The sequence below is a fragment of the Prunus avium genome, chromosome 4 (assembly GCF_965620075.1).
Source record: "Prunus avium chromosome 4, drPruAviu1.hap1.1, whole genome shotgun sequence".
Taxonomy (NCBI): Eukaryota; Viridiplantae; Streptophyta; class Magnoliopsida; order Rosales; family Rosaceae; genus Prunus; species Prunus avium.
Genome location: NC_142287.1, coordinates 33,123,128 through 33,140,483, shown reverse-complemented (window position 1 = coordinate 33,140,483; position 17,356 = coordinate 33,123,128). Strand labels below are relative to the sequence as shown.

General features: G+C 39.2%; 1 protein-coding gene across 1 annotated transcript; it reads right to left on the bottom strand.

Moving 5' to 3' along the window:
• Positions 1-13,310: 13,310 nt before the first annotated feature.
• On the bottom strand, positions 13,311-17,261 carry LARP6A (RNA-binding protein). The gene is made up of 11 exons (XM_021978542.2): positions 16,928-17,261; positions 16,114-16,195; positions 15,203-15,297; positions 15,039-15,110; positions 14,873-14,949; positions 14,700-14,784; positions 14,396-14,443; positions 14,225-14,290; positions 13,993-14,136; positions 13,743-13,836; positions 13,311-13,658 (listed from the first exon to the last, which is right to left on the bottom strand). Exons 1-11 carry the CDS (start codon positions 17,159-17,161, stop codon positions 13,525-13,527), a joined length of 1,131 nt encoding a protein of 376 aa, XP_021834234.2. The 5' UTR covers positions 17,162-17,261; the 3' UTR covers positions 13,311-13,524.
• Between the last annotated feature and the right edge of the window lie 95 nt (positions 17,262-17,356).

Genomic DNA, 17,356 nt, shown 5'->3' with positions numbered 1-17,356 from the left:
ATGGAAGTACTATCTTTCTATCTTTTTAGCATTATTTTCATTGTAGAAAATTTTTGGAACTTTTACACTAAGCCCCCTTGGCCACATAATCCTGGATCCGCCACTGCCTCCACCTCTATTAGAGAGATTGTACACAAGTTGGCATCCTAGGATACCATGACCATTTCATGAAAACCATCACATGGTATTGTTTAACAAAAAACAAATTTTACAGGGCTAAAAAGTTATTTACGTTAGCCTTAGCCTTAGCCCAGTAGGTATATGGGCACCAGTTGGCGAGTTCAGATGAGATTGTGAGTTCATGTTCTGGGTCAGAGTCATTGACCAAACATGTTATGGAAGATAAGGGCATCTTTTCTAAAGAAATTGTGGGTCGGGACCAGCATACTGGGTTGGTGGTGGGTGAGGAAGAAGAAGAAAGTCTGGGTAGGGATGAAGGGTTGAAAAGTGAAGAATATGATGCTCTGAACGCAAAGTTCTTGAAAGGAAAAATGGTGCCTTGCTATGAGGTAGTTTCTGATCAGCAAGGCCTCAATCTTCCTTTTGATTATGAATCTGAAATTGCTAAAAAGAAACACGTTGATTCAGATGTTGTGAAATCAGTGGTCTTGAATGACAGAAAGGTGGGTTCATATGAGATTGTGAGTTCATGTTCTGGGTTAGAGTCATTGACCAAATATGTCATGGAAGACAAGGGCATCTTTTTTAAGGAAATCGTGGTTCGAGACCAGCATACTGGGTTGGTGGTGGGTGAGGAAGAAGAAGAAAGTCTGGGTAGGGATGAATGGTTGAAAAGTGAAGAATATGATGCTCTGAATGCAAAGTTCTTGAAAGGAAAAATGGTCCCTTGCTATGAGGTAGTTGCTGATCAGCAAGGCCTCAATCTTTTTCTTGATTCTGAATATGAAATTGCTAAAAAGAAACACGATGATTCAGAGGTTGTGAAATCAGTTGTCTTGAATGACAGAAAGCTGGGTTCGGATGAGATTGTGAGTTCATGTTCTAGGTCAGAATCATTGACCAAACATGTCATGGAAGATAAGGGCATGTTTTCTGAAGAAATTGTGGGTCGGGACCAGCATACTGGGTTGGTGGTGGGTAGGAAGAAGAAGAAAGTCTGGGTAGGGATGAATGGTTGAAAAGTGAAGAATATGATGCTCTGAACGCAAAGTTCTTGAAAGTAAAAATGGTGTCTTGCTATGGCGTAGTTGCTAAGGAGGTTGGTGACATCAACACTACTTTTTTTTTATAACCACTACTTCAATAATATAGATAATGTTTATTTATATTATAAATTTCATATCACGATGAGGAATGTGTGCATATAGCTTACCAATTCTTTAATGGTGTAATCATCTTCTTTTCTAAACAACCTTGTGCATATCATCTTCTTCTTTGTCTTTTTGTTGTTGTTTTTTTTTTAATGGTGTAATGTCTTTCAAATTATTACAGGTAAATGGATGGGCCACAACAAACTTGACTTTTATTGGTGAAGGCACAACTCCCTCTGCAAAAATACCTCCCACTGAACTTCAACTCCCTCTGCGGAAATACCTCATGCCGAACTTCAACTCCCTTGGCGGAAATACCTCCCATCGAACTTAAACTCCCTCGACCCAACTTTGCTTGCCCAAGTGTTGCGAGAAGGGCCCCCGGGTGAGCAAGGAGAAAATTCGCCCCGGCCCAACTTTTTGCAAGAGGAGTAGCCGACCAAAGTATTTAAAGAGTGTCTGGCCCAACTTTTTGAGAAGTACTCGGCCACTTTTGCAAAAGGAAGCGTTCAACCAATTTTCCAAAGATACGCCTGGTTACTTTTGCAAGGATATGCCTAACCACTTTAGCAAAGGGAAGCGCTCGACCATATTTTTTAGAACGCACCACAACCTTTGGTGGATTTCCCCATGATTGAGGCCAGTTGGATGTTGACCGTAGCCCCGCATCTACAAGAACATTTCTCACCGGAAATCCACCAAAATGAGCGCCCACATATAAGGGCTTAAGATGGGATGACATTTTCTTGGTGGGCATTTCATAGCACACATGTTCTGGCAATTTCTTCTCTGCCTTGGGTACCATGGCGTAAGATTGAGCATTCCCTTCCTTTGGATTTCTCAGGTCATCTCAATTTCTTTAGTCTCATTCATTTGGACCATGGATTCAACTTCGTCAAAAACATCTCCGTCCCTATAATTAGGTCAGTCTGGTCGAGCTTCGAAAAATAGTTGAAGTGTGATTACCATGGCATTAACTTCGTCAAAGTCCCCAAACTTTACTTTGGTCTTGCCCACCTTCAACTCGCTCTCAAACTTGGCCATCTCTTCTTTGCGTTCCTTTTCAAGATACTCTATACTCTCATTTGGAAATTCCTCTAAGTACTCATCATCCCTATATTCTTCATCTTCAGCCATCAAACCTTCGGCCAATGCAAAATTGGGTTGGGGGTTTTCCAATACCTCTTTATCTTCTCATTTAGCGGTACATTCGGCCTCTTGTCTTCCTTCGGCCGTACGTTCAGTGTCCTGTTCTATATCGTTGGCCTCGACCTCGACCATGACTTGGTCTTCCTCTGCCTTTGGCTCACTTTCTTTCATATGAGGCTCGTCTCTAGTTTCTTCGACCATGTTCTGATCGTTTTTTCCTTTCTTCTTAACCCCGGTGAGTTGAGCACCCTTTGTCTTTTTTTGTTGTTTTTTTTAATGGTGTAATGTCTGTCGAATTACTATAGGTAAATGGATGGGGCACAACAAACTTAACTTTTATCAGTGAAGACACAATCATTGTTGGTGTGGATTCGAGGGGTACAACTTATGACACTAATGCATTTATCTTGACTGCAAAAGCGAAAAAATTATTCAAAACCCAGTACAACATAGTTGCAACAATTGCAGGAGATTCCGATCAATGTGAAGCAATGATAACTTATGTGAACGTGTTTCCCTCTTTTCGGTCGGGGCAGCCGGCGAAAAGAACTTTTGGTCCTTCTTCTTTTTTGAGTACGAGGCGTGCCACCACCAAGCCACGAATTTGGCTTGAATGGAATGTGAGTGTATGTTGCGTCCAAGGTATGACTTTAATCAAACGATTGTTTGGCTGAGCAAGGAACCTCCTCACGGCCTAAGTTCTTTCACGACCTTGGGGTCAAGGCTTTATGTGAGCAACCAAATGATGTGGAGTGGATGAAGATTAAGATTGAAGATGAAACGTAATAAAACGAAAAATAAGTGCCTAAAGTAAAGGTGCTTAAACTTAAATATAATTTAAATATAAATGCGTATAGTAAAGTGCGTAAAATAAATAACGAAAAGGCGAGAATTAAAGTGCGATAAAATAGATCAAAGCAATACATAAAAAGGAACGAAATAAGAATGATAAGAACAGTAAACTAAATTAAACTTGAATTTAAACTTAATGAAAATTCAATAACAATGAAAAAGAAAGTGATTGAAATAAACTTGAATTTAAAAGACAATGAATATAAATTGAACAAGAATTTAAACTTACACTAGAAAAAGGAAAAAACTCGCTACACTAGGTGCTTGAAAAGTAAAATCCTAAGTCTAGGAAAAGAAAAGTACGAGACGAAAGTAGGTTTGTCTGTTTGATGATGTGTGTCCTCTGCCTTCGTTTGGTGAGGTTTATATAGGGCATCCATTGGCCCATGGGCTGGCCATTGAATGGCCAAATGTCAAGTCTTTTAAAATTCTTTCCTTTTGTAACCCCCTAAATTTATGGATCATGTCGGCGAAGATATTATGGTTGCTTGATTTTCTCTCGTTTTGGAAAATTCCGAATTGTCATCAACCTCCTTGATTTCTTTCCTTGTGAGGCCTCCATCACGTGCACATTGATCTCTGGAAATCTTGGGCTTGGACCTCCGAGATTTCATCTTGACATTTGGTGGAACCTCATGCCCTTCGAGTTTTTAGAATTCTAGAGTTGGCTGACCATCCGCCAAAGTGGGTGGTATGGGAACTCCAAAGATTTGGATGTTGGGCTTGGCCCTACATTGAACTATCTTCGAGTTCTCAAAATATTCGAATATTGGGAACTTGGCGAACATAACTCCCGCCAAACTTCGACTCCCTTGGTTGAAATATCTTCCTTTGAGGAAATACCTCCTGCAGAACTTCGACACCTTCGGTCGAAATACCTCTCGCTGAACTTCAACTCCCTCTGCGGAAATACCTCCCGCCGAACTTCAACTCCCTTGGGGAAATACCTCCCGTCGAACTTAAACTCCCTCGGCCCAACTTTGCTTGCCTAAGTATTGCGAGAAAAGCCCCTAGGTGAGCAAGGAGAAAATTCACCCCGGCCCAAATTTTTGAGAAGTGCTAGGCCACTTTTGCAAAAGGAAGCGTTCGACCAATTTTGCAAGGATATGCCCGGTCACTTTTGCAAAGATACGCCCGACCACTTTTGCAAAGGGAAGCACTCGACCATATTTTTGAGAAGGCACCACGGCCTTTGAAGAAAACACATCAACCGCATTTTTGAGAAGACATCATGGCCTTTGAAGAAAACACCTCGACCACCTTTTTGAGAAAGCACATCGGCTGCTAGGAATTCTCGGTCACTAGGAGTTCCTTCCTTCTCAAGCCCGGCCACCAAACTTCTCAAACCCGGCTGCCATTCTTCGCAAGCCCGAAGTCAATTCTCGCATCTGACCATCTTCTCGAATCCGGCCGCCATTCTTCCCTCCTGAAGCTTGTGTTTTCGAAATGTGCTCGGGTTGGGTGAATTGTCACTACCCTCAAATAGAAAGACAGAATGGAAAATGCAATGGACATAGATGGGGGAGTAGCTGGAGACATCCATCGTGCAGCAACATTAGCCCACGAATATATCCGAACATGGAAATCAGAGTTTAAAATGTCATTCCACGGGTCTTATCTTATAATTGGATGAGAGAACAATAATGAGAGCTTTCGCCCTTATATTTACCTCGTTAATAATGGTCGATTTATCCACTCATCCACTCTTTTCGCATCACATAAGAATGGAATAGGTGAACATTTCGCTCACCCATATTATACGGTTCACAGGAAAGGCAGTAATAGAGAAGAATTGTTAGAACTTCTGAAACAGACTTTACTATATGCAACACTTCTTAATCCAATGAGTGGTGGTCTTCTCCGAGTGACTGAGGTGAGACCGTTTGGCTGTATTAAGATTTATTCCCACCAGGTTCTAGAAGTGAGTTTTGATCATTACGATGCTATGGCTAAATATCTTCCACATACGTTGGTCTCTCTCTGGTACAATTGTGACCATAAATACACTAAAGAGCATAATGAGAAAGTGGATAGAGTATTGTTCGGCTTTCTTGGAGAAGATTATGATAAAAATGTTGTGGTGGGGATAAATAGGAAATTTGTTGTGCGACTCCTGCATTTTACTTGCCTAGTTGATGCAAAATATGAGAAATTGAAAGAGTTCAATGCATATTGGGTTCGAGATTATGAAATAAATTCAAGACCGAAACCGCGACACACTTATGACCGCATTGTGCCTCTTGAAGTTCGAGAGCTACCATGGATTCTAATTAGTGGGTTTGATTCTCCTATTGTATTTGGTGAACCAACACGAAATTTGGTGAAATTATTACGAGACATGTAGCACCTGGTCTGTGGATTTTTACACTATGTATTTGCTAAAATATGAATATGGGTTTGAATATGTTCAGGTTCTTATTTTATTCTTCTCCATAAGGAGGTATATATAAGAGTTTACATGAGTGCTTTACAAGGAATTAGATCTAGTAAAGGATTAGGAAAATATCTCATAATTATACAATGATTTGACAACTATATAAAATAGGAAAGTAAATCCCTTAATTAACCAAGGAAATAAATCTATAAAATAGGAAAGTAAATCCCTTAGTTAATCAAGGAAATAAATCTCCTTGATTAATTAGGAGACTCACTTCAACACTCCTCCTCAAGTTGGTGCATATACGTCACAAATGCCCAACTTGGTAAGTGAGTCAAGAAATTCGTAGCACCCAAGTCGATAATCCATGCAATTCAGGCAGAGTCTTTGGCGATCGGTCATTTGCTTCGGGCGTCCGGTCGTTTGCTTCAGGTGACCGGTCGTTTTCTTCGGGAAACCGGTCGCTTTCTTCGGGAGACCGGCAGCTTGCTTCGGGCTACCGGTCGGTTTGAAACAGCTTCTCTGACTACCAGTTGCTTTCCACTGGCGACTGGTAGTTTTGAAGCAGATTCTCCGTGTTCGAAGAACTAAGGGGGGGCCGGTCGCTTTCAACTGGTGAACAACCGTTTGATTTGAGGAATTTGATGTATGAATTGGATTTGGATTCGGATTCAGGTTGGAAGTTTGGGATTCGGATTCGGATTCGGATTCAGGTTGGAAGGTTGGGATTCGGATTTGGATTCGGATTCGAATTCGGATTTGGATTCGGATTCAGATTCGGATTTGGATTCGGATTCAGATTCGGATTTGGATTAGGATTCAGGTTGGAAGGTTGGGATTCGGATTCCATGACATCGGAAGGATTTAAGAATAAGATAAAAAAAAATGTGTGTTTAGGGTTTCGGGATAAGAGTATATGAGGATGTAGGTATGAAGATCTGAATCTGAATAAGGAATTTGATTTAGGATACGAGGATACGATACGAGGATATGAGGAATGCGATACGATGATACGAGGATTTAGAGAACACAGAAACCCTGTGAACACGGCTAAGGAACACAAAAACCCTGTGAACACGGCTAAAGGACACAGAAACCCTGTGAACACGGCTTAAGAACATAGAAACTTCTCTTCAATTCTCTTCTCCCCCTGAAGAGAAGGGTATGTCGGCGTCAAGAAAGAGGCAAAATCTCCATGAGAATGAGAAACAGATCCTTTTCCACTCCCCCTCCCCTCATTGAAGAGGAGGGGAGGAGAAATTTTGATATGAGAATTTAGAGACAACCGAGGATCGATTGCTCTGATACCATGCTAAAATATGAATATGGGTTTGAATATGTTCAGGTTCTTATTTTATTCTTCTCCATAAGGAGGTATATATAAGAGTTTACATGAGTGCTTTACAAGGAATTAGATCTAGTAAAGGATTAGGAAAATATCTCATAATTATACAATGATTTGACAACTATATAAAATAGGAAAGTAAATCCCTTAATTAACCAAGGAAATAAATCTATAAAATAGGAAAGTAAATCCCTTAGTTAATCAAGGAAATAAATCTCCTTGATTAATTAGGAGACTCACTTCAACAGTATTATTGGTTCCACATTAGCAGTGGCTTCTGCTTTATTTGCAGTATGCAACTCATTCCACATTATCTCTAAACAAGTCAAACTTACATAACTTAACGAGTTCATGAATTATCCTTCTTATTAGTGTTTAATCTTTGAACATCCTGCTTTACTATAATTTCAAAATCTTTCATTACATTATGTTCACAAGATTAGGGATCCATGACTTATTATATCTACTATTATGTAACTAGAAGTAACTTGGGGGGAGCACAAATTATCTGAGTCCAATCGAATAATTTCTGTCGCTGCACTTAGCCTTTGGTAATGCCACATATGTTGCTTGTAAGTTTAGGAAAATTCCCCTAAAAAAACCAGCCAGTTTGTTAATGAATCGGAATAAGATATGAGGAACCGAAAAATATGTATATTATAGAGAAAAAAGGAGAGTAAGCTTATAGTTTGTACTAGCCAAAAGCGACCAAGCTGTGGAAGACGACACGGAGATGGAGTTAGGGGTGAGCATCGGGTCGAAACCAATGGTTTCTTAACAATCCAATCCAATCCAATTTTTCATTGGATTACAGATTTTACAATCCAATCCAATATAATCAAATATCAGGATCCAATCCAATCCAATCCAATGTACATTGGATTGGATTGGATTGAATGATCGGTTTGTATGAAAATATAATCCCCCACCCCGCAGACCCCTCCCCTCACCTCCGCCTTTCTGTTTTTTAACCCCCGAGCCCAGCCCCCCTTGGGTTTTCTTCTCCTCCCATTCCCCATGTAACCATCACCTTCTACCCTTAGACCAATCCTCCATCCCCAGATCAATCCCCCACCCCACAGATCCCTCCCCCCTCCTCCTCATTCTTTTTGTTCTCTCCCCAGCCGAGACCCATCCCCTAGCCCCAGACCCAGACCCATTCCATTCCCCAGCCCTTGCCTCCAGACCCATCCCTCCCTTCCTCCCCGACGGCGGCTACAGATCCCTGCTCCCGCCCCCCACCCACGGAACCCAGCCTGCATATGCAAGAGAGGAGCAGAAAATAGAGAGCAAAACTGGAGAAATACTCCACAATTTTTCACAAAAAAACCACCAGAAGTTCCGGTTCCCAAACAATGAGATTCGAATCCACCGCATATAACAACAAAGTGAACAATGCCCTCCTCTAAGCTTGTTCAAACTTGTGGACCCTTGGTAAATAAAGCAAGCATGCTATCTAATATATTAATAACATATGGGAGTTTGTGAGCATGTTGAGCATGCTGTGTTGTCTGTAGGAAACAAATATGAGAGTTTCTGAGCATGTTTAGCATGCTGGGTATGGGTAAGGTCAATATATTAAGTTTTAATCAATAGGAACGTATGGGAAGAACAATATTATATATATATATATATATATATATATATATATATGTATTTGATTGGTTCGGTTTTGGTTGGATTTTAAAAACTTGATCCGCCATCCAAACCGATCCAATTGGATTTTCAATTTTCTGATCCAATCCAATCCGCCGATGTTGTCAAAACCAATAAAAATTGGATTGGATTGGATTGGATTAGTCGGTTTTAGCGGATTGGTTTGGATCCTGCACAGCCCTAGATGGAGTGGCACTTACTGGGGATTTATCCAACCCAGAGCAGGCCAAAACAGGCCAGAACTGCATTTTCATTTGTCAAGGTTTAAAATGTGTTATGTTTCCTGATGTTGTCTTAGTATAAACTAAATTCCCAATTAACAGCATTAGATGGCTAGGACCTCAGAGAAACTAAATTATCACAAGCACCAGTCATAATTGAGTTTAAAAGACAATATCTTTGAAAACTCAGATGAGAAAACAACCTAAACTTTCAAAAATTCTATTCTTTTTTGGCTTCCTTCAACTTTCTGGGAAACTAAGCAGGAGTTTAAACGGAAAACATAGTAAATCAAAGTAAACCCTTTAAAAAATTGGACTGAACCAAAGAACCCAAGTGAGATTAACAGAGACATGGGATTTGATCTTAGTTCTAAGACGATGATGCTAATGCTGATGCTGAAGCAAGTACTGCTGCAACCCTTTCTTTGCAATCAAACCCATGCTTTCCTTGTTACAACAAAGTCTTCCAATGGCAATTCTTGAGATGAACTAAAACTGTTTGCTTTGCGCTTTTCAGTTTATAGTTTGGAGCGAAATATCTGACTGCGAGTCGGAGATGTTGTTTGTATTGTAATTTCTAATTTGTATGGTCTTGCATTGAAACCTTCTCCCAAGCTTAATGTAGACTGCTGTTTTGTTTTGAATTTCATACCTAGAGTAGAGAGACTACGGCTTATAACAGGGAGTTAACTATGTCACCAAATTGGTGTCCCCTCCATGTACCCTAGCAATTTCCTAACAGAGATTAGGAGGTTTTGCCAGCGTTTGAGAGTTGATGGTGGAGAAGATGCAAAGATTATGAGGGAGGAGAGTGGGTATGGTTGGGTTTTGCAAGGAAGGAATTGATGCTGCAATTGGAGAAGAGGAGAAGACGCTCACTGGCTCGCTCCGATATTTGGGAGGTTTTTAATTTTTTAATTTTTAAAATTGTCAAATAAAAAGTTAACAGAGTTAACTTCTTGTTATGTTAGTTGACACGTGTCTGCAAATTAGAGAGGAGACATTGAGGGGATACCAATTCCCGGTTTCGTGAGTACCGTATACATATCAATAATGCTCAACTTAAACTCATCTGTTTAATAAACGTGTCATATGGAGTTGACCCAATAATTTTTCGTATGGGTTTCAAGTCATGTATCAAATTGACCCGCTAAGTGGTAACAACTAGTAACTATAAAGGTAAAAATTCAAAGAAATTTTATAATTTAACCAAGTAATTGTTTTTCTATTTTTATTTTAAAAATAGTGATTATTAGGGGTAGGCGCGATCCGATTTTCACCTCAAACGGGAACTGGAACTGGTACTATTTAACCGGTTCGATTCAGTCTGGTTTTAGTGATTTTTAAAAAAAAAATTGGCCTGTCTAGTTTGAACCGGTTCCAGTTCAGTTTTGGACCTTTTTTTTTTTTTTGAAACTTTTTTTTATATAAAAATTCAAACTTTTTTTTTTTTTTTTTTGGGCTTGAAAATTAACAAATGATCCAATTTCATACAAAGAGAGATGCTTTGAAGTTGGGCTTGGGGAAATATTAGTCATGAGATTAAAAATGTAGCATTAGAGTTCAATAATTTTGTAAAAAAAAAATTACACACAACTGGTCCATTCTGGTTCGGTCCAATTTGGTGTGGTGTAAAACCAAAATTGAAATCGATTGGAACCGTCCGCTCCAGTTCGGTGTCGATTTATTGACTTTTTTAGTCAATCAGTTTTTTTTTTCTGATTTTTTTCCATCCGATCCGATTCGGTATTCCGGTTTTTCAGTCCCAATGCCCACCTCTAGTGATTACATTTGGTTTGGCGGGTTAGCATGAAAATTGAAAACTATGGCAGTTAGGCTAGTCTCTCTTACTGGTGCAATGATAACCTTCATTATGAAGTTCAAACTGCCCTTTTTCCAACATTTCAAATTAAAAATTATTGATCAAATGACCTTTCCCTTGGTGAAAAACCATTATCATCATCTATTATTTGTCACCAATCAATCAATAACTAGGCCGGAGAACTTCTATGGTTAACTTATTAAGTAAAATTTTCCCATGAACCACGAGGAACCTGAAAATTGAAACCTTGGAAAATATAGTCTCTTCTCACCCAAATTGTATGGAACGAGCAAATCGAGGTATTCCTCAAGAAGAACTGGACCTCACATTAGGACTAACTCAAATTTTTGTAAGCAAAATTGTAGCAATGGTCCCTCAAATAAGACCCCCATTTTACTTTTTGTCCCTCAACTCAAAAATTTATTCCTTTCGTTCTTCAATTCCATCTCATGTTGCATCATTGGTCTTTCTGTAAATCATATTAGATTTTTTATAAAAATTAAAGGTAAATTGAGAAATTCATATCAAATTAATATTTTCTCTTCTCTCTTCCACATCTCATTTTCTCTTCCACATCCCATTTTCTCTTCTCTCTCTTCCCTTTAGGCATTCTCCTTCATCATCATCATCCACTACACAACCCTGCATTCCTCTTTTTCTCTTTAATCAATAATCCTTGATAACCCACATTTGGTATTGATTCTCAGTTTTCGAGACATTTAATCAATTAAGTAATACCATCTTAAGCAAAAACTCTTTTTAGCCTCATTCTTTTCTCAACTCGTCATTTGATATTAAAACCCTTCCTTACATGTGGCAATCACAGACTTAGCTGTTGGTCTGAAGCTCACAGTGAACAAAGAACGTCCTTCTCATGAATCTAACGGCAATCGTATATTATATGATCATAACTGCCTATATTATATTGTCATTGTGGAAGAAGAAAATAGCAACAACAAAAGAGGTCAATCCGGTACCCCGTGGGTCCACGACCTCCGGTTACCAATTCGAGAGTTCCTATAACACACTTTACTAAACATGCCCTGAAAGTTTGGTCCGAATCAAATGGTCAGATCACTCGCGATCACACGATTGGACGGTTATCGTTTATCTAAAGTTTGAATTATTGCATCGAAGTATCCGGGACTCCGATTCTCGATCTGCGAATTTCTACACGATCCTATAGGTGCCTAGATCAACATATTTTAAAATGAAGTCGATGCAACGGTCTGAACATATCGAACCCAGATAACGCTTAATATGCGATATCTGATCAACAATCAAACGGTAACCAAAACCCAACCTTGACACCCTGCCAACGCGCCGCCATCGCCGACGAGTGTGTAGAGAAATTTTCCGGCGATTAGAAACTCCAAACCGCCAACCATTATTCATACCTACAGATCAAGCACATCAAGGGGAGTAACTGTATACCTTGGCTCGAAGATCAATTCCACCTTTAAAGCCCCCGAACGAACGATTTTGTTTTTCAAAAACCTAGAAAGTTTTGGGTTGAGATTTGACAATTTGTACTTGAAATTGGGTCGGATCTTCGAGGGAAATTACAAAGGGAAGGTAGATGAGTGGTTTGGGTGTGATAGCACGGCCGGTGGTGGCCGAAAAAACCCATGAAATTTCTGGTTTCGAAACAGCCCATTTTTGGGCTCAACTTTGGCTCAATTTTTTGGTTGATTCACTTTGAATCAAGGCGGGAATTTGATATATATGGAAAAAGGAGAGAGAGAAAGAATTTGCAAGTTGTGGCGTCGAAATTGGTGGTTGGATAGAGGGGAAATCTATGTCTGAAGTTGGCTGCTCGTGGAGGCCGCGAGAGAGAAGAAGAAATCTGGGTTTTTTAAAAACTAAACTTTGAAAAATTTACGATTATGCCACTGAGCTTCCTTAGATCATAACTTCTTCGTTGTAACTTTGATTTAATACAACAACGATGATATTTTAGTAATAAGTACCACTTATACTCCAATTCCATATGGTTTAGTAAACAACTTTAGTAGGAATTCAGAATCTATCTCCTCTCAATCCATATGATAAATAAACAACTTCAATAAGAATCCGAAATCTAATTCTCCTTAATCCAACTCCTCCTCAATTCAATACCTCCTAATTCAATTACGGATTAATAAACATGCCACAAATACACAACTTTTTGATACTTGAATTGGTTAAGCGAAAATTGCATTCGAATTGGTTATGTAAGACAATTGTACTGTTAAAAGAACATTTAATTATAGAATACAAATATAATTAAATAGGGCTTCAAATGCAATCCATTTCCTCCACATTATCACTAAATTCATGATAAGATATCAATTGGACAAAATAGTGACGTGGCACTTGCTTTAAATTTCACATTATATTAGCGGGCTCTATATCTATTTTGTCGTGAAGAAAAGAAATTCAATTATTGTAGGTGAAATTTCCTTTCCATTTGGCCAGTTGTCAATCCCAATGCATCATGGTGTTAGTTTCAATCTCGCCCAATTTACAAGTGGATTAGGTAAACGTTTGATTCGAACATATGATGTCATAGATTCGAACACTAGGAGGCATTCACCCAATCTTTGATTTGTCTTGCATGTTTGGAATGGCTCCAAAATGAAAAGTGTGCAACACGACAACAATGGTTTTGCATTTACCCACCTTAACACTTGCTTCATTCACAAACCCAACTAAAATTCAACAGAAATTCGTGTACCGATTGATGAAATATTCACATAGCCCGCCAGCACCAGTAGTACAAACACCACACATACATCGGAAAATGTTGTCAAACACAAAATCGCTCAAAGATCCGGCAATCGAATCACTTGCTAACTCTGATTGGAGTTGGCGCTCAGAGTCCGACCACGCCCCATTGTGAATCCCTTGGTTCCATCAGGCATTCTTGGGCCAGGTGGTGGCTTTGAAGGTTCAATTCCATGATTACCCGAACTGGTTCCGTGACCTAGGGAGGAACAAAATATCAAACGTTTAAGTTAGATTAGCCCAAGGAAAGGAACCAATTCAAAAAAGTAGCTCAGCAACATACCAAACCCATTGGTGACACGATATTTCTGCCTTCCTGATTGCCCCCGATTTCGACCTCTATGCCCAGTTTTCTCCTTGGGGACTCTCTCACCATCCTAGAATGGTAAAAGCAAAAAGAACTTTAGAACTGAAAACCACAGGTTCATAATTCAATTAAGAACTCCAGTAGTTTGAAAAAAATAAAATAAAATCAAGGACTCCAGTAGAAAGTAAATATGAACAACTCATGAGAGAATTCAACACCACTTTACCTCATCGTCAGGTGTCCGAGTATCATTATGATGCTCACTTGCATTATGATTCTCCTCACCTCCTGTTTGATCAGAAGTTCTGTTACCACTACTCTTCTCAGAGTCAAAACCCCTCCAGGCTTGTTTTCTCTGTCCATACTTCCCCTGATGCAAATAAAACAAACATTAATTCCTCTTCTTGCCCTGAACGAAACGTTAAATAAATAAATAAATAAATAACAGAACCATTTACCATTTGCTTAAGATGCTTCACCCGCATGCCATTTCTCCAGTCCTCCTCATTATTTAAAGTCGTGACCTAATGCAAATCACCAGGAAAGAAACTGTAATGTAAAGACTAAATATCCAAGCTATAAAGCCCAATGCAAATGGATGATGGTGATGGAAAGAACAAGATACTTACAGCTTTGTCAGCAGCCTCCACAGTATCATACTCCACTAGAGCATGCAACTGCAGTAAAGAATCAGGCACATTACAAAAGGATGCCAAGAAATCTCATAATGTGTTCAGAAAGAAAGACCTCAATCATAGTATAAAGACAGTGTTAGGTGTAACCATCCCATTAGACCTAAACAGTTGGGTGTAACCCTCCCACACATTCAACATAAGGCATTCACCACCCGGTCACAAACACCCAAGACATTCCTCGAGCCCTCATTTCTCCAGATTTCATAACTAGCATGCACATATGTTTTAAGAACCATACCTTATTACTGATCAGCTTCTCAGCCTTGCCGCCTTTTGTTGATGCTTCTACGGCATGGGGGTCAAGTATGCATACATCTTTTATACTGGAAATTTGAAAAGTATGCTTAATCATATATTGAAGAGAAGGGTAATCTCACAGCACGAAAAGAAAAGGGAAAAAATAAAACATACTTTCCAGCTTCACCAAATATTCTTTTAAGGTTCTCCACCGAATGATCCTCAGGTAGATTCTCTACCAAAACAGTGCACTATAATGCCCAAAATCAGATGCTTAAAGATTTCTAAAAACAATACATCCAAATTCAATATATATATCAAACAAAATTCCACATAATACCTTTGCATCCCTGTTTTCAGGTAATGGAAGAGGATGAAGCCGTTTCAGCTTCTTCCCATTCGAACTCACAACCTACAATAAGGCAAATTAATGCTTGTATGTTAGCAGTTCATCATCCCACAGGCACTTACATTGTTACAAGAGAACAAAATAAGAAATATTACAAGGAGGGAAGACTCCCTCAATGCAGCTGCTATTAGTGAATTGTTGCGAATGAGCTTTTTCATTTTTCTAAAAGAAGCAATAACTGAAATAGGAACTGCAAGAAGATATGTCCAAAAGTTAGCGCATTGTTACACAACAAAATAAATATTACTAGATAGAGGAAAGGAGACAACCAAGTTTTGTTGTTAAAATTAAGATTTTTGACCACCACATAACAAGCAAATTAATCAATACAAAACACCAGTGCAACACACAGGTTTGCAGCTAGTTGTATTAAAAAGATTTCTCACACACAAACACACATGGAGGAATGAGACAAGGAAGTCTGAAAGAGAAGAGGGCCAGTTCTCATATTGCTGCCACTAGAGGAGCAATCACCCCCTATCTCAGAAAAGATAAATCAACAAGATTACACTAAATTGAAAAAAAAGGAATAACCAATGGAATGAATCAGTTTCTAATTCCAAAAACTGCTCTCGCAATAGAATTTGATGAATAGAGAAGGAATCAGTCAGCAGTAAGTTGCATAGTCATTCAAAACCAACCACAGATGCTCGGCACAGCTAAATCTAGCTGCACCAGGAAAACACCAAGGCAAGGCAACATGTCAGAAGTACCTGCTTTACTCATCACCTTCATCTTCTCTACTCTACTATTGCCAGATAGTATTAACATAATTGACACTGTACAATTTAAGCACCCCACAAAACTAATAAACTAGCAATAACAATTAAAACGCATAGGGAAAGATTAGTTACAAATTAAGAAGCCACTTGTGGGGCAAGGGAAAGATTGGTATAATGTAAGGGGGATATGAGATCAGACGAAAAGATATGCAAGTTTCAGTTCTGTACAAAACATCATACTCCTAAAAACTACGTTGAATAAAACAAAAAGACCAACTACTCACCAAAACCTTCTTTGTTCTTCTTAATCAAACTCAACATATGCTTGTCAGTAGGCAAATTTTCATCACTGAAATAATATTCCACCTGCAAAACCACAAAGAACATTAAATAAATAAAAAAGAATTACATGACAACTTAGATTTAATACAGCATTAATTAGTTACAATGTCAGTGACAAATAATTCATTTTTGTTCTCCCTTCACTTTTAATTCAAATATTCTCTTAGCTTTACTTACTAATCAAACTTTAATCTCCCCATTTGATTAAAGCTCGGCATGAGTCAAACTTTAGACTCAGCTCGAGAGCAACAACACTGAAACTACTCGTTATTCTCTACCCTGCGGTCCCAAGCTTCTAATCTAACCCCTCTCTTAGATTTTCATAAGTGCAACGGTTGGTTAACAATGTGAGTAAATAAAGTAGCACATTACTTTCTTTACGAGAAAATTAGCACATAAAATGGCTTCAAAAAGTGCATTCAAATTCACTTATCGCATGCATAACCATATAGGAAAGCAACTTGTCTACGAAATAACTTTTATCATTTCTTTTAACATTGTTAGACGGGTTCTCGAATTCAGATGAAAACAAATACAAATTTGGAACATAATTTCAAAAAATCCTAAAGCTCAATCATTCGGGAGGGAGCATGCGGTTCTAGGGTTCATAATCAATAAAACACAGAATACAAATTTCTTCGAACATCAGAATATCAGCTCCAAATCATATTTCCTTTTAAATGCAAACATATTTTAAGCTCCTAGGGTTCATCATCCACATGCTCAGAGATAGAGATAGAGACAGAGAGATCTTACCTGCTTAATAATTTTCTGTTTGAGATCATCGGAGAGACCGCCGGTCCCAGACGATTGATCAGGGTCATCGTCGGACGGCTGTGGTTGAATCTCGGAGGAGGCGCGATCGGGAGATTCAACGGGTGAGACATCAGAACCGTCCGTCGGAGACGGCGGGGGCGAGTCGGTGCTTCTGATGACGACGGTGGTGGTGGGGGCGGTGACGGTTACGGTGGGCCCCTCTTCGCCTTCCATTTTATGAAAGAACAAAGAGGAGGAGAGGAGAGAACCTTCAAAGGTTTCAAATGCGAAGGCAGGTCCCCGCTCTTTCTCCTCCTAATTTCTGGTTGCTTCTCCTTTCCAACCTTAAATAGAATTGCAAGACCAAGACGTCCGCCGAGGACATTGAGGTCATTTCAGGCACTTCTATATTTTCTCTTCTTCCTAATT